Consider the following 18,391-nt stretch of genomic DNA (forward strand, 5'->3'; position numbering starts at 1 on the left):
TGGAGTAGGAGATGAAGACAAATTGGCAAGCGTTATTTATTTTTGCAAAGAGAGAGAATGTGCAGGACTGAGCGGCGGTCATATTTTGTATCGCTTTGCGGTACATCAAGGGTTTTTTTTATAGCCTGCCTGACCCACCTTGACACATACACTGAACATTGGCCCTGTGCATGCTTTCAGCTAAGGCTACAGCTAAAACGTGGGAAGCTGGTGACTTGTCGATGTTACTGTAATAACGAATTCTGCTCTAACAGTAGCCTATGGACTGTTTCTTGTGAGAAAAGGGGCAGAGTGAAAAGGAGCTTATGAATTAATCAGTTTAATAACACAATGCCCGTTCTGCTCTGTGGTGCGTGAGGACGTTAATGGAGTGTCATTGTTAAACCGCCGCATCTACACCATTATTAACGGCGGGTGGCGGTCAACCGCAAGCTGATAATAAAATCGTATAAAATCGACCGTAAATGCCGCAGACAGTCGCAATGAAAGAGCAGTTATGATAACTGCTATGTAATGAACTTCTCTGTTTTAAACTTGCGCCGCGGAAAGAGGCCTGTTTCAAAAAAGCAGTGGTGCCTGCAGGTGAGGTGTACAGACTACTGTCAGTCTACTCAGCTACGAGTAGAGAGAATTCCCTTGTGTACATTCACTCCAAGTTGGCCTACCATAACTTCCCAACCCTTCACTGAACTGTAGCTCCACAACTGCATGACAGGAGGGTATTTATATTTTTCTGTAAAATAAACAAACTAATTTACCTGTCCAACTTAAAGCAGCAGAACATATGCACTACTGTACTTGGAACGCACATTTTGTTTGCAGGAGAGAGAATGCAAGCACAGAAAGCAGCAAATCAGCAATTGCAGGGCTTGTCCATGTTGCTGGTTTGGTTGCTGGGTTGGATACTCAACACTGTTTAGCTAATTCACTAACACAAAACTTCATGGCCATCATTCATATAATGTTGGGGGGAAAAAAGGCAGCATAGAGGCAGCAAGGCTATAGGAGTTATCTTGGCTGGGCAGAATCCAGCTAAATTGGTATATGCTCAGGGTTCCCACTTTAATGTGAAATTCCATGACTTTTCCCTAACAAAAAAAAAACTGAATTTCCATGACTTACTATATAATGAATAGTACAATATACCGACCAATGATTTCAGAGCAGCCGCGTGGCATTCAAGAATCTTGTGGAAGATGAATAAATAAGATTAAATAAAGTTGCGCTACTCAAATAAGCAGTAAAGCTAGTAACCAAATATACACCAATTCTGCTTGGAAATATATTTGTATTAATGTATTTTGTCAAGTAAATTTTAAACTGCTACAACAAAATTCCCTGATATTCCATGATTTTGTCCCAGAAATTAGAACATTCCCTTACTTTCCATGTCTGGAATAGACTTTCCAAAATTCCCTGATATTTCAGAAATTCCATGACCAGTGGGAACCCTGCATGCTGTTCAAAACATTAGCAGTAAAGGAGCAGGATTATCATGCTGAACGAAGCACAACGCTTTACTGATGTTAAAGTACAAACACTGTTTAAAGTCCCACACGATGGACTAGCATAAAGGTACAAAAACCTTACCAAATTAATATCACTGTTGCTTGGTGTGCAAGCAGCCTAAATATGTACACTTTCAGCTGACCAATGCTGAACCTTGCAAACAAGACCAGGATATTTCCAAAGGTATGAAAAACTTTATTATAAATTACTAATTAGGTCTACCCTTCAATATTGACTCAAGGTCACCTAAAGAATCAGATCATGGTCTGAGAGCACATTGTCCATGGTAAAGCCAAGATTTTTATTTACTTTTTATGTCCCCTGATGGAGCATTCTGCCTCAAGCCATTGTCAATATTCTGTCTGTTTGAAATGCCCTAACTCAACCCAAATCAATGGGGACACAAAACTTGGGTAGTTATATTTTATTGAAGCAGCCTGCTATTACAAAAGCAATAAAAGTACATAATTTTCCAGAAAAGTCTTAAATGCAAAGTGTCAAAGTGCATCTTGAATAATTGGTGCAGTTTTCCATCATTTTAAGTGCAACAGATAACTCACAGGTAGCTTACAGCTTTTATTTCCATTAAAAAATAAAATTACACCACACTTAAGAATTCAATTTCAACGGAGTGATTTCCAAAAGAGACACACCATTTCATAACAGAACGGCCATCAGGACCGGCAGAGCAACTGAAGGAGAGCCTTCTGTTCAAGGTTACCACCCAGGAGGAGAAGAGGAAGGGAGGAAAAACATTTGACACACAAGGAAGCCCCCTGCCTGAGAGAAGAAGTGTGAATCTCAATTTTCCGAGCTGCAAAATCAATATAGAGAAAATTGCACACCTTCTGTTGAAGAGCACTCCTGCGTATTGAATTTAGACAGGGTCTGTGATAAAAACCAGGAGAGGAAAAAAAACAGCATGGCAAAAAAAGGCTTGCTTTCACACATCCTTATGAATACTCTGATTTGAAGCGTACCCAGTCTCTTCCCATAAACATCCACCCCGATTCCCATCTATAACTAAACTATCAATTGCCTGTCTGAGTTTTTTCACACATCAGATACCACACCTGATACACCTTCATCCTTCAACCTGCTGCTGGCTACACCCTACTACTCCTCACACCAGGGGCTGGTTGTCTCCAGTTGTGGAGGGAAGAGACTCCACGCTCCCTTTGTAGATGGGCTTCGTCTGGGAACGGTCATCACTACAGAGTGAGATAGAGAGGAACAAAAGGAGGATGAGAGAGAGAGAAGGAGAGAGATTAATTCAAGAGTAACTTGAATGGGAGAGAGATGGCACAGAGCCCTGATCAGTTATTCTGTAGGCCACTCCACACAGTAGGCCTTAATTTCTCCTTCATGGAGGATACTTGGCAATGTCTGGCACTGACGTGATCATGACTAATATTATTTCCAATTTTGCCTCTTACACCATCACAGGAAAATAAAGGATGCTGTACAAATTTAAGGATTTAAATTGAAAGAAGACCGGAATAGTTAGCATGACTATAGCTCAGCCCAGTTGGCATTAAGAATAGTCAAGGAAGAGCTTGATGGGCCAAATGATTTTACCAGTCACCACAAGTGAGTGGTTTAGGTGATAAAGATGCTTTCATTTGAAAACATGCTGTTGCCATCCAGAGGAATATAAAAGACACCTTATTCAGACAGGTTTATCAGTAGGTACTTTACAAAATAATGTAGATTAAGTCCTGTGAACCTAGCAAAGCTCATAGGCCTACAATGAGGGGGATTTCATCTTTAAAAAGTTTAATTCATTATCAGTTTACCACTAGAACATGAACAGTGGTAAGCTATGAGGTTCATCTTTAACTTTGCATTACTTTCATCTCAATATTTATGACAAAAACTACTAAATGAATCTTCAGTATGTCCTTCAGTATAATTTGCATTGAACCTCATCAGCCTTCGTTCAGGCGAAATCCAGTGGAATAGCTCTAGGCCACATTAAAAAGAGGGATGGTAAATTTGGCAGAGAGAGGGCTCAGGGAAACCAAGAGACTTTTAAAACCCATTATGCAATATGAAACAGTGTAATTCCATCTCAGACATCTCCACAGAGATGACTTGGCCTTCAACTCAAACCTTCACAGTCAATTAACCTTCTCAAGGTGGTTACAGTGCCTTTTTAAAAGGGGCGAAACAAAGACAGCTCACATACAAGAGAGACAGCGAGGAGTCTGGAGTCACTTACATGGGTCCCTTTGTCTGCCTGCGCTTGGCTCTGCGGCAGAGGAAGGCCGTCATGGAGACCAGGAGCACCAGCAGGACCAGGCCAGCCCCGGCGGCGGTCAGGACGATGCGTCCGTCCGTGGTTTCATACCAGCCAGCATCCTCTGTGTGTGGTACAGAGAGAACCACTGTTAGTGCCAACCTCAGCGCCAACCTCATCCTTGCGTATTCCCTAAGGTACTCTCAACTCCTCCACCGCTGACAACCCTCCCAAATCCATTCCAGTGTAGAGAGAGTGTAATTAAGACTTCAGTGCCTCCATCGCTAATGAGATAGCAGCGGGCGAGCATACTAATTTATATTGGCGATATGATCACCTTGGTAAGGTGCTTCAATTACATTTCTTTTAATCTTTCAACAGATCTCTAATGAAAGGTGATTGCGATCTCTAATTGTACGTGATTGGTATCAGAAGTTGAATTAAATGCATTGCAATTACGTGCACTGTGTCATATTTCTATTTTACCTCGTGGCTCTAGGCATTCAGCTGACTATGCCTGACCACTAACTTTCCATTACTTTCTCTTAAACACATCATGAGGTCAATATCAGTTCAGGGACATTTGTCATATCCTGTTACAATACATAGATTCCAGGATGGGAAAAAGTGGTTCAGCAAGTCTAGTCCCACTCATAAATCTAGTCCCACTCATAAGCCTAGTCCCACTCATAAATCTAGTCCCACTCATAAGCCTAGTCCCACTCATAAGTCTAGTCCCACTCATAAGCCTAGTCCCACTCATAAATCTAGTCCCACTCATAAGCCTAGTCCCACTCATAAATCTAGTCCCACTCATAAATCTAGTCCCACTCATAAGCCTAGTCCCACTCATAAACCTAGTCCCACTCATAAGAGACATTAAAATATATCACCCATTTCTGACTGCTTCCCAGGTCCACATTTGGATATGAGTAGACAATCATGCTTAGAATGTTAGAATGTGCTTACGGTTAGAATTTGTGTTTAAATCTAGTTATTCTATACTAATCCTAATCCTAATGTTATGTACTATAATATGATATTTTAGTATACTAATCTCAACTCCACAGCATATACTAATACTAATACTTTATACTATAGCCTATAATATACTCATCCTAATATAGTCACACAAATTGACTCAATCAAAGAAGCAGAAGTTACAGTTGGATACAGCAGTTAGTATTTAGAGGTATATGCAAATACTGATATTAATACTAAATGAATCAGACTTATGCTTAGTTCGAGACAATTACCAGTAAATCTTTTGTTTGTTTTTTTCCCCAATGTGGATTAATGGCCTAACATATATCAACTGCACTTCCTAACATATTCCAACTGCACTTCCTGGATCACAGTCTGTCACGTCAGCTAAGTAAACTGGCAACACACCTGTGACAGTTTACTTAGTTGATTATGTATGGTATCTTCCCCCTCCCCAATCTGCCATGTGCAAGGTACTACAACAAGCCACATCTACCCTCCACATACCCAAAGCCCTGTCAGGGTGACGCCCTAATGTCATTGGTCTACCCACCTGGTAGGACAGTGAGGGTGAAGGAGCGACTCTTGCGGAGGGACTCCACGCTGGGGTGCTTGGCGGTGCAGGTGTAGGTCCCATCATCCTCTGGAGTCACTTTCCTCAGCGTCAGAGTCTTCGATGGCAGGATCCAGTCACTCCCCTGCAGAGGGATTAGCATGAGACAGAAAAAGGGAGGAAAGGATTGAGAGGAAGAAAGATACAAGTAGTCAGGGGGGAGAGAGAGAGAGAGAGAGAAGAGAGAGAGAGAGAGAGAGAGAGAGAGAGAGAGAGAGGAGAATGAGGTGGAAAGAAAATGAGAGAGAAAAGTAAATGGAGCATCGAGAATGTGGAAAAAGTGAACTTTAAGAACAACCTACTTTGCACAATCTCGGTGGTGAGTTATTAGAGCTGTTCAAAGTTATGTCAATGAGCACCAGCGCGAGCAATTAACCTCGATCACTGTTTCAGACAAAGATTGCTCTGCAGCACACTGTTAACTATGAAGAATAATGAGAGCCTCAACAGAATAGCACTGCAGGGACAAAAATAACCACACAATGCGAAGCAGACAAGGAATAGCCACCAAATGCAAACAATGGCTGATGGAAGAAAAGGGGGAAAAGCCAGTGTACAAGACACAGCATGTCATAACCATATTAATGATTTGGCACTCTGAGATTTCTTCCACTCGCCAACAAAGTCCATTTCAATTTGAATAGAATTGAATTAAGAGGATTTCCTGCAGAGGCAGAGTTCTGGCCAAAACAGCATTGTGTATGCTAATCCACTCGCTCTAAAACAGTCTCTCTGCCTAGTGCTGTCTCACGGGCACCAACAGAGAGGGATGCACAGGTAACTACTCTCCATTAGGCTATAATTTTCCATGTTGTGCAAAAAAATCATTTTCCCCAAATTACTTTCACAATGGTAAACACAGTAAGTATTTAAGCACTTTAGCACGCTATGGCAAACCAGAAATGAAAGCACCAATATGCAGCTATAGTGAGAGGGCACAAAACAGTACATCAACAAAAGAGTAGACTGATAATTCAATGATTTATGAAATGAAGCCTGCAGGCACACACTGTGGGATAGGGCCAGATTAAGACTGAATAAATATGGTGAAGGTCATCTCACAGCTTTCTTCATACAAAGAGAATACTCTTACACTGATATTCTGCTCTTCTGTGTCTGCTCTATATATACTCTAGATATAGGAATATGCCACTTCACTTCAAACTCCTGTATAATTACCCTTTTTGCAATGAGGGTAATTATAATGTAACTCTGACGATATGCTTAATACACAGCATATTATAGTGTATGCATTATGCTTCTGTTATGCTTTTGTCATGTGTTTACATGTTGTAAACCCTGAAATCTTTAGATAAATGATAAATCTGAAAATCATCTGAGTCCAAAAACTGATCATGTGTAAGAATGGGCATCATCTTACCACTGTCCCTTCATGGTTCATATATGTGTAGTTATAACACATATCAGACGGGATGTGTTCAGTGCCACAGTGGCTCACATGCTGGAGTATATAAACACTGCCTCTGTGTGTGGTTTCACTAAACTTTGCTTAGGGGCACAGACCTCATGTGACTGTTTTTCTTTGGAAAACAAAACCCTGTTTGGCCGGTTTCTCTGCCCTTTCCCTGCTGGGCGTCACTGCAGAGTGCCGAATGCGGCCACAGCCAAAGCTGTTGTCAACAGCGCTCTCACTCACCTCCTTCTGCCAGAAGTACTCGGGGGTCTCAGACGCTGTGGTGGAGCAGTTCACCTCCACGTCGCTTCCTAGTGGCACACGCAGGTCTTGCACGGAGTCGTAGAAGCGGTTGTAGGAACTGCTGGGGCCGTACCTGGCGAATGACAGCTCGTGCATGTCTACACAGAAACAGATTGCCAGGAGAAGGCAGAAGCGAAGAGAATAATGGGGTGGGTTGGTCAGAAATCCCGGTAGGAAAGCATGCACATAAGGTATGCGTCTTGTGCCTTCTCCGCAAATGCACTCAAGGCGTATCAAGCACACTTGGGAGAGTCTTGGCACCATAATTACCTGCAAATTACCTCTGGGAGCAATCAATAGCAATGCTAACGGTCAGCCTCGGCTTGTTCCATACAAATGACACAATGCTGAGGTAATAACTCATTTTCTCTCCATCTGTACATCAGTTTAACAGGTACTCCTTCTCTCTCTTTCCCTAACATCTACATCCCTCCCTGTTTATCGCAGCAATTCCCCGTCATTGACTCTTCTAAATAAGAAGGTAGTCGCTGCTGTCCAGGAGAAAGTGAGAATGAATGTAACAGCTCTCCTTGGACCCATTTGAACTGAGAGCCTGTTGTCATGACCCATCCAAATGATCAGCTCAAGGGTACACTCTTAAAACGAATGTGTTGAAAGCAGCACAACTTGCGTTTAACACGTCTCTCTCTTGTTAACACGTCTCTGTGTCCACAGTTTGTGTTGTTTCCTTTTTTATTTGTTACACAATATGTGTTGAAAATAACACAACTTGCATTGAAAGCAAGACAACTTGAATTGTTTTTTAACACATCTCTGTGTCCAGATAGGGACAACATATTTGTTTTAAGAGTGTATAAGTCTTCTATCACTGGAGTCATACGTGTATTTTTATCTAAGGTAACATATACAGGGTGAACATATCTGACTCAGTGAGGAGAAAGGATTATGAGTCACACAACCAACTGACTCAAATTAATATAGAGAAAGTAAATGCAGACTCTTACATGGATTAAGCGTAGTCTATAGACTGTTTTGTTCAATGAAAATTTCCGTTGAAGTTTCCTTTTAATCTAAGACTAGGTTTTATTCCTGTGCGGGAAACCGGTTTCTGCTCAGAATCGCATAAGTCCTAACAAAAACCTGGATGATTAAAAAAAAACGCCACTGGCTGCATTCTTTGCAGAGCTGATCAGATTGTCAGATCAGCTTTCAGCTGTACACCTACAGTGGACGGTGAGGGACAGAGGAGCGGAGGAGTTGTCCGAGCCGAGGGCAGCGTCATCAGACACGCAGCGGTAAAGCCCCTCCATGTAGGTCTGTATGCCATAGGTGGTCAGGAGCAGACGGTCATCTTCAAGGTTCAGTTCGAAGTAACGGTAGGAGCAGAAATAGTGGCCGCGGTAATCCCTGTCTGACTCAAGGCGATACCATCCCTGTGAGAACTGAGAAAAAGAGAGGTTAGTTAAAAACGGCTATGCCCTTTTCTGAAGGAGTTGTTAGAAAAGACACACACAAATCAATGAACAAAAAAAACAGTATCAGTTTTGCATCATTTGCGTCATTGAAATCCCCTACCCGATCATAATGACTTGTACACCTTTACTGTGTATGTATAAATGCATCAACACAGTTGAATAAAAAAACAGGAAGTGGCTTGTCTGGCTTAGAAGACACTTCTGAACATGTAGTTCTCAGAGGGTGGCGTTTATAACATTAATGCAAATTCAAAACAATGGTATCTTTGGGAGATAGGGTGACACTACATTGTATCAATATCAAATATGATAACACATTATTCTAGTCTAGTTCTGGCAGTAGCCAGGCTAAGCAAAGAGAGAGAAAGAGAAAGAGAAAGAGAGAGAGAGAGAGAGAGAAAGGTAAAAAGAGAGAGACAAGGAAATGCATAACTAAATTGTTTTGCTGCTATTTACAAGTTACTCTGACCTCTACCACACCCATAGGTTGGTATTCATTATACGCCACATCATTGTGATGGCTCACCTTTGAGGACCTCTCGAAATAGACTTGGCTCATGTTAGCTGTAGAATTGGAGTCATAGCATTCCAGGGTCACCATATCCCCGGCCACAATTGCCTTTGCAGGGCCTTTCACAATCAAGGAGGCTGTGGTGGACAAGGGAAAGTTACAATTCCAGATAGAACCACAACTCATTCAGTCACATAATTATTTACAGTGCTGGTGTTGAACACACTGAGAACAGAAACAATTGCATCCCATGTGATTTCTTCGGAGGAAGATGATTCACAGTAATTTTTGGTTCGCTTTTCAAGTCACGCAGGGGATTTACAACTATCAACCTTTGCGCAAGGTTATGTTGCCCAATGGTTCCTCTGAGATTTTGTGGAAGTACAATGTTCTAGAGAAAAAACATCTAGGGTCCCTGAAGTTAAAATGACTTAGGCTATGTAAAGGCTATGTTCCTGGGCTACTTTTACAAGTTATGCAATTAAAAGTTAGATATGACTTATTATGTAGACGTACAGGACGTGCCATATTGAGAAAAAGTGCGCTCATACAAATCTATGAACTATGGTACCCTACCTGTCAAATTAAAATTTCTTCACATTTCTTGGCATTGTTAATATGTAGGCTATTGAGTTGCCTTTACACTTGACTGCAAACATTCATTGTTTCATCTTAGCCTGTAGTTGTAGGTGTAGTTGGTTGAAGAAAATAACGTTAGTAGCTTACTTTTTTGAGAGCCATTAAAAAAAGAATGTGAAAGAAGTCATATTTACCATGGCTCATCTGAAAGTGAACGAGCACAAGAGCAGTCAAAAACAGGACCCCTTTCATTCTGGCGATTTCGTCAAAGAATGTGTTGTCTCAAGTTCCAAATGTTGATGTCTGTAAAAACCGAAAATGTGTTGGTACAATTTATCAACAAAGAAGGGGGCGGATCTAATAGGCTATGTGCGCACGTCCTAGTTGGCCATACAGGAAACATAAAAGAACATCATTTTATTCATATGTAGATAAGTAAAGATATGTAGACTGACAGATATGTAGATATGTAGGAAAATGCAGAAAAGTAAACGATTTTGTGAGTTGTGGTAATTAGTAACATATAGCCTATAATATAGTAACGTTGTACTAGCGCAGGGCTATGCTTCCGCCACACTTTTCCATGTCACTTGTTTCTAAGTAAAAGTGGATCATGGAGTTTCCCCAAGGTCATTCATAAGTAGACCTATCTGAAATTAACAGATGTGCGTTCTGGATACATGAAAACCTTTAGTGTACGTTTGTCATAGCCTAGGTGTAGGGTAGGCTACACAACATTCAGAGTTGTTTATTGTGCATGCTTGCTTGATTTTGACTTACTGAGCAGCGTCGATGTAATATGATGATACGCATTGTGCCCCCCCCCCCCCACCCCTCCTTTCGTCCCACCCCTCCTTTCGTCAGCGTTTATAGAGGGGAGATAAACGTAAATAGATAAACGTCAGTATGCTTTTGCACCGTATTCATCTGATTTATAGTTGACACATTATAAATGGGACACCTAATGAAATCAATCTGCATGCATCTATGCGTCAGCTATTTTCTAATTCACATTTGAGAGCACCTCAGTGAAACAAAACAAACGCATGGGTTTGATTGATGAGGCAAAGCCAATAGCATTTTGATGTAGAGGTGTTCTCTTTTACAACAAAATGGCTATTTTGGGGATTACACTGACGCCGACCTACTACCTCATCTAACCTTTCCCCCCTCTAAAAAAAAATAAAAAATAAATAAAAATCCAACATTCGCTCAAAGTGTCAGCCAAAAGGTTTTCCATGCAGCCTTGAGACAGAAAAAACAAAAACAAGTTATTTGCAGACATCATTTATTGCAGCTTTGATTCATTAGAGATGTGTTGTTAACCCATGGAGAAAATAATTCCAGAACCACCATGATTATTGGAAAAACGTTGCCTTGTAGATAGGCTCTGATGACTCACAAGCACAAGCATGACCCTACTTGGGGGAAGAGAGCTGCAGACAAACTGCTTCAGTATGGACAGGGCTGGGCTGGGTATTGAGTTATGTTGGGCTTCAGGTGACTGCACACTCACTGGAAATTCAAAGTCTCCACAGACTCCGAGTCATCAAATTAATTCAGCCCCTTTGGCTTGAGCCGAGACTCCGAAATGCAGCTTTATTGTAATGACCTGTGAAAGCATTAGATTATCAGAACTGTAAACTTGCTGAGAGGAACTTCTGAAACAGCTTTGTACATTTGGATGTTTTAAAACAGGTGTAAGGTCGATTGTGCATTATAATTATAAAATGTCAGGCACGGAAAACATAGTCAGCACTATCACATGCTTCCTGATATACTAAACTGATATTTTTTGGACATAGAGCTGGCAATGTTGTGCTAAGAAAGCTTTTCTATTTTCACAGGTCAGACCCATAGCCTATTACAAAACTCTCTAGTGCTTAAGCTGGGTGACTTGGTGTGTATCATATATCATCAAAATGAATTTGGAGATGATGCAAAAGGTGGCCATAAAATATAACTAAAAAGTATCAAGTTGTTGCATACTGTTGTTCGAGATGCTTTTTCAAGGATCTATATTTAATATAGATATAGATATATCTATATTTAAAGGAACCATATGTAAGATTGTGGCCAAAACTGGTACTGCAATCACTTTCAAATTACTCTAGAGCGGTGTATGCCATCCCCCTCCCCCCTGACTCGAGGTTGCCAACCCGGATGCCGAAACACTACTGACTTTGTGATTAGTAGATAGGTGGAGGGTGGCGCATCAGGGCAAAACAAAACATGACATGACAAAACACAACATCAACATCAGTTGAGGGCTGCAACTTCACTTTTTAAATGACAATATCCTGGCCGGACTACTGTTGTCAGTGATATAAGTATTTGAAATTAACATGATTTCTTAATGTCTAGTGACATATCAGGGCCATTTTATGATTAATTGAAATACATTTCTTACATATGGTTCCTTTAATGTTTATTTTTTTCTCTGCAAGAACTTTAAACAACTGTAAATAGATCAAATTAGGGTGTGTTCATCTGTCCTGTGATCAAACACAAACACAGACACAGACTTACACTTATTCTTACACATACACATACTATCTATTGCTATAATGTTGAGGAGCCAAAATCTGAATGAGTTGAGCTTGTGAATTTTGAAATATAATGAGAAACATCAATAATCCATTCATTGTCTATTTCAGAATTTAAAAAATGTCTTCTGCCTTTTTTATTTCAGTTTTGTGATGTTAAGAATTATGAATTAAATAAGATAAATTATACAACGGAATTACGTATATATGAGTGCAATATATGGGCCTATTTCTTTTTAAGTGAAAATGATGATGATTCCTAAGTGCACAGAGTGTAAAGTCTTTTGAATGATTCTATGAGACCATAGCTTAATACTTTTCAAAAAATCTGAAATTAACTAGCAAGGAAGTGGAGTGTGCCGGATGGGACTAATGGATAAGTTATGAAGCCAATTGAGCTACAATGAAGTCAAGGAATAAAAGAGTCAAGAATTATCTAATGGAGGACTTCTCTTACAGCAGATGAAAGTAAATGTGTATAATATATAAAACACACATATCAAAGTGCTTTGGTAAATTTATTGAGGCAAGATAACCACTGCAGACTGAAAATATGTAACAATCACATAATCTTTTTTTTTGTATACTGGATGGATGACCTTTGTGGTTGTGACTACTAACGTCCACAAGATGGCAGTCTAATACTACTAAAACACTGCATTGCAATTCAATGTAAATATGGCATGATGTGCTTTTAAGTTCTGAAATGCAAAAATGCAGTACAATAAACTGTAATTCATAAAGACAATAACGCACAGGTTGAAGGGAGGTTTGTAAATGTCACTGACATACGATTCAGAGGTTACAATTACATACAACAAACACTTCAAACTAGCCTTTTGGTTACAGAATTGTTATTATTTAATTATTATTCAAAGGTTGAAATTTGAAAACACATTATTTATCAGCGTGATTCTTTAAAAACTCACGTACATTTCTAGAAAACAAAAACAAAAATGCCACAACCATCACATATAAAAAAAAGAAACCAAATCTTCATAAATGTTCCTAAAATTACTCTCTCCAACAGTCATGCCTTAAACCATAGTAATTAAGTTCAGTGTCATATTGTACAGCTGGTTTTACAGATTGGTATCACATGTTTGAAAGCATTAGTTTCTCAAACTGGAAAGGCACAAAGGGGTTCAATATGTCAAATTTGAACTCTGTTGTAGCATAAGACTACAGAACCAGCCTGTAGATGGCTTTTATTTTCAGGCTTACGTAAGATGAGAATCGACTATCAAGGTGACAATGTAGATCAAAAAGATTGATATAACACAGACAGACTGACAATAAATGTGTACACGCTACACATTTTGTATGGGAAAGGAGAATATTTCTGACACTGTTACCTAGTGAAAAGACTGGGAACTGCAATACTAATATATTTAGTAAAAAACATTTAGTTGAAATTATTTCAGTCACAATGGTATTAGAATGCTGTGCATGAGCCATTTTAAAGTGCAAATTTTGATTGCAATCCCAGACTAATTTAAGGACCAATACCACTCAGCTGTCCCATACAGTACTCATACGCACATGGGTGTCGATATGAGTGCAGCACACCTTGACATCCTCTTGACAGCACATCTTGACTTTCCCCTTGAGGATCAATAAAGTATCTATCTATCTATCTATCTATCTATCTATCTATCTATCTCGCTTTCAACCATTCCATTAGATTCCATTGTCTTCAACAACCCCGCCCCCCCAGACCAGCTTTGCACTTTGTTGCCATCGCTGTGTAGATTACTATACAGTTCTATTGTTGTTGGTGCCGCTCCATAAAATCCATTGTCCATCAAATGCTTGTCAGTCAAACATCTCTGCGCTGATGTGCGTGGCAAGTGACAGTGCACTCATGTCGGCGCCTATCTGCAGAGTACTTAAAGATGCCCCACCCCACGCTCGATGGTGTTTTAAGCCCCCACCGTCGACTTCAAGGCAGCTCTGCGACCGTCGACTCCAAGGCACCTAACCCTAACCTTAACCCTAACCCTTGCCTAACCCTAGTGCCTTCCATGCAGCGCTGCCTGGAAGACGACATTAGGGGATTAAAACGCCATAAAACCCACCCCGCCCCACCACACCACACTCACCCCCACCCCGTTAACTCTTCTCACTCTGCCCCGCTGGCACTCTCCACCCCACCCCCCCCACCCTCACTACTATAGTGCTCCAGGGACTGGTGCCTGTTCCTGGAGGGGGCGTCTGCGAACCGAAGGCCACAGTCTTCACAGGCGTACGCCAGCACTTTTCCCACGCGACCACCACCACCAGGCTTGGAGCTGCCAGTGCCACCAGGACCAAAGGAGCTGGGCCTCCCCCCAGCGCTCTCTCGGGCGTGGGACTGGCTGTCGGGCTCGGCCGCTCCGCTGCTGAGCCTGGCGTGGGAGGAGAGGCCCGGGGAGATGGCGGTGGTGGTGTTGGAGGTCTGGCTGGTGCTGGAGCTAAGGTCGTGAGGCTCCGTGAAGGGGCTGCTGCCGGGGTTGGATCCCAGGCTGCTCGCGGGGCTCTGGCAGCGGCGCTCAGGAGCCGAGGACGATGACGAGGGCCCCCGGCGGGACTCGGCGCCAGGGTCGGGCACGATGCCGTGGACGGTGCGGTGGTGGAAGCGGATGCCCGAGCGGTTGGAGAAGCCCTTTCCGCAGAGGCCGCAGACGAACGGGCGCTCGCCCGTGTGGATGCGCGTGTGGATCTTGAGCGCGCCCGACTGCGTGAAGCGCTTGCCGCACTGCGGGCAGACGTAGGGCTTCTCGCCCGTGTGCGTGCGCTGGTGCGCCCGCACGCCGGCCAGGTGCGGGAAGCCGCGCCCGCAGTAGGCGCACGCGTACGGCCTCTCGCCCGTGTGGATGCGCCGGTGGATCTTGAGCGCCCCCGACTGGCTGAAGCTCTTGCCGCAGTCCGGGCAGGCGTAGGGCCGCGCACCCGTGTGCACGTTCAGGTGGATGCGCAGGTTGCTGTGCGAGTTGAAGGCGCGGCCGCACTCCACGCACAGGAAGCCGCCGGCCTTGGAGGCGTGCTGGGCGCGCTGGTGCTGCAGCAGCTGCGAGGGGCGGGCGAACGAGGCGCTGCAGTGCATGCACGGGTGCTGCAGCTGCTGCTGCTGCTGCTGTGACGTCTGCGTCTGCTGCAGACCCTCCTGCTGCGCATGGCTCTGCTGGTGGCGGAGCAGCTGGGCACAGGTGGGGAACGTGCGCTGGCACGAGAGGCAGGGGAACGGCGGGGGGGACTGCGAGGGCGGCGGGGGTCTCAGCTGCGGGCAGGGCAGGCAGGACGCCAGCGGGCAGTGGTGGTGGTGGTAGTGGTGGTGATGGGCGTGAGCGTGGGCGTGGGCTTGTGTCAGGCGGGCATCCGTGCCCTGCTGGTGGTGCAGGAGCTGGGCACAGGTCTGGAAGCCGCGGTGGCAGCACAGGCACGGGAAGGTGGCTAACTGTGCAGGGTGAGGGTGAGGGCAGCACGTAGTGGTGGCAGGGCCCGTCGAGCTCTGGGTGTTTGTCCCTTTATCTTGCTGCTGGGGTTGGCTCTGTTCGGGGTTGGCACCGCCGGGTGAGTCGCTGCCTTCATCAAGCGAGAGGCCAAGGCCCAGAGACAGGCCGAGACTGACCGACGAGGAGCTAGGGTCTTTAGCCTGCCGCTGGCGTGCGACCTGGGGCTGTGAGGTGGAAGACAGGTGACCTCTGAAGGGCTTCAGAGTCTGGAGAGTGAGAGAGGAAGAAGAGGAGGAGGAGGAAGAGGAGGAGAAGGGGCAGCCTGGGCAATTGCATCCAGTGTGTTGAACTGAGAGATACAGAAAGAAAAAGCAGAGAACCACGACAAGTGGAAAGATGAGAGATAGGTTTCTGTCTCTATACAGTCTATCAATTCAGTCAACTCAATTACCAAAAAAGCCTGCGGACTGCACTGATTCAACTCTGTGTGACTACTAGACAAATTGTCACTTACACTGCTGTGCCTCCTCTTCTCTAGCGTGCCCACTCCTCTCCACTTGTAAGGAGAGTGGCTGCAGACCACAGACTACCGTGCCTTTTTCATGGGGGTGTCTAGACTGGACATGGGAGGCTGGGATAGCTTTTAGTCCCAGGGCCTCATGACCTGCTGTTTCCCAGGCAGAGCGCAGTGCTTCTTGTTGATGGTTGTTGTCTTTTCCTTGCTGCGGACCTGTTAAGGTGGTCGAAGCCGTGGTGGAGGAGGCCATGAGGTCCCCTATGAACTGGTGCATCTCCAACCAAGAGCATGGACCGCGCTGCGTGGGGAGGCGAGAGGAACAACGCAATAGGTGATTCAGCTAAGCAACAATATAATCTTGGCTATCCTTTTTAGACATAGCACGGTGTTTGAGAGAACCGGACAGAACAGTTTGGATAGTCCATCATAACGGCATATTTGTCCTCTTAAAAAATATTTACGAACATGTATTTTAATTCGTTCGCACTTTAAAAGCTTACAACTGAGCGAGTTGTTTTAAAATATCAACCCACTCATCAGCATGGTAGTTATCTGACATTTACTTTTACCATAGGAATAAGTACTCACGCTTGCAGCAAGCTTGTCTTTGTCCATTTGGCATGTGAGAGTCCAAAATCGGCTGTAAAAAGCGTCGCGTGGTAAAACGACAAATGTATAATTGTAACAGTCTAATGTGGCCACAGACTAACTGTCTGTTTCCCGTTTTAGCCAGCTAGACTGTGGGGAGCTGTCCGCTCCTTCTTTCGTTTCCGCCCCCATATTTCTATGATGTTATGGCCATTATTATCACAGTCAAGTTCAACCAGCAGTTTATTTCCGGGCCTTGGTGTCATGTGACTTATGAGTACCCCTGCCCGCTAGCTCTCCACATAGGCTAAGAATAATATTGAGGCCAGCGTGATATTAAAAGGACAACAGGCGAGAGGACCACCAACACCCTATTTTGTGAACAGGGCACATCCCTTTTTTAAGTTATATTTTTGTTGTCGTCTTAATCTTGTTACTTCGCCCGCTGCTCTCTTCATAGCCTGCCTTTGTTTGTGATATTCTTACCCTTCCTTAGAAGAACATTTTTCGAATGTCCTAGCGTAATTCCATGGAGATGTACTTCTTCTGTCGAGTTCTGCGAAACAAAGTAGCCTAGTGCCACGTTATTTTTTCCAGGGTGTAGGCCTACTTGACACCATATTAGATTCTTTTACGATTAGATTCAACTTTATTGTCATTGTGCACGTGTGCAGTCAGAGACAACGAAATGCAGTTTGCGTCTAACCAGAAGTGGAAAAAAGCAGGATAGTGCAACATGATACAGTAGACAGCTGGTGCAGTATAAACAGAAGACATAGCCTATAGTGGAGTGTAGACAGTAGTATACAGTTAAGTGGTATGGTTTACAGTAATCTAAATTAAATATAAATATATGCTATTTATTAGCAGTAGCCTGAGCAGAATATATATGGATATGCAGTAAGAGCAGTGTATGAACAACGTATGTGCAGTGTAGTAGCGATAACATTATAACAGTAATAAAAATAATATATGCAGTGTATTAACAGTAATATTGTAAAAAACAGAGTAAATATGGATATTCAGTATGAACCGTATAGACAGATATATACAGTATGTACAGACATGTGCAGTGTAGTAACAGTAACATTATCGTAACTCCCCCTATTACCGTCGGTCCCGTATTTCCACCGTCTTGCGTGTATGTGTCACTTAATATCAATTTCTATACAAACCAAGACAGCAGACTCCTAAAGAAACGCAACCACCCACACCATAGGTGTATCTAAATTAGCTATGTACCAAAAATGACATTTTACCGTGACTCAAAGAGCTGTAGACAGTGTTGTAAGGCTGCGTGTACACAACCGCTTGGAGCTCCAGTGGAATTTTAATTTCACGACGAGAATTCTCGGTCTAACCGTCCATGTGCCGTTGAAACGGTGTAAATAGGCGACCCATCAGGCCAAGCACTATAACTCCGAGCGTGGTAAAGAAAATCGGATATTTCAGGCAGTAAATGCTCCCGTTAACAAACAAACCAGATTTTGTTCAAATCTACACACCTATGGCTACTGAAAAATGTCAGGTTAATTTAGCAAATGTTATTTTGAAGTGTTAAAAAACATCGTTGTTTTAGAATTTCTGAACAAAAGTGGTGATAATTGGGGGTGTTACTATATAGGAGTAGTAAAAAAGAAGTGATATGTGCAGTAAGATCAGCATAAAGTGCAGTAGAATATGACTATGCATAAGTGTAATTACAGTATGTACATTTT

At 43.1% G+C, this 18,391-nt stretch overlaps 2 protein-coding genes across 3 annotated transcripts; both read right to left on the reverse strand.

The window, feature by feature from the left end:
• Positions 1–1,918: 1,918 nt before the first annotated feature.
• Positions 1,919–9,941, reverse strand: si:ch211-79k12.1 (uncharacterized protein LOC568891 homolog). 2 transcript variants are annotated; one of them, XR_006034738.1, is made up of 8 exons: positions 9,783–9,941; positions 9,025–9,146; positions 8,249–8,465; positions 7,003–7,160; positions 5,286–5,430; positions 3,731–3,872; positions 2,583–2,720; positions 1,919–2,289 (listed from the first exon to the last, which is right to left on the reverse strand). XR_006034738.1 is itself a non-coding variant. In XM_042107705.1 (7 exons), exons 1-7 carry the CDS (start codon positions 9,838–9,840, stop codon positions 2,633–2,635), a joined length of 930 nt encoding a protein of 309 aa, XP_041963639.1. In that variant the 5' UTR covers positions 9,841–9,941; the 3' UTR covers positions 1,919–2,632. The 2 variants fall into 2 exon arrangements, 1 of the variants encoding a protein (XP_041963639.1); XM_042107705.1 differs by having other exon boundaries at positions 1,919–2,720.
• Positions 9,942–14,256: 4,315 nt separating this feature from the next.
• si:ch211-79k12.2 (uncharacterized protein LOC568844 homolog) lies at positions 14,257–17,361 on the reverse strand. The gene is made up of 3 exons (XM_042105859.1): positions 16,674–17,361; positions 16,083–16,383; positions 14,257–15,917 (listed from the first exon to the last, which is right to left on the reverse strand). Exons 1-3 carry the CDS (start codon positions 16,698–16,700, stop codon positions 14,257–14,259), a joined length of 1,989 nt encoding a protein of 662 aa, XP_041961793.1. The 5' UTR covers positions 16,701–17,361.
• Between the last annotated feature and the right edge of the window lie 1,030 nt (positions 17,362–18,391).

The sequence above is a fragment of the Alosa sapidissima genome, chromosome 10, assembly GCF_018492685.1.
Source record: "Alosa sapidissima isolate fAloSap1 chromosome 10, fAloSap1.pri, whole genome shotgun sequence".
Classification (NCBI taxonomy): Eukaryota; Metazoa; Chordata; class Actinopteri; order Clupeiformes; family Clupeidae; genus Alosa; species Alosa sapidissima.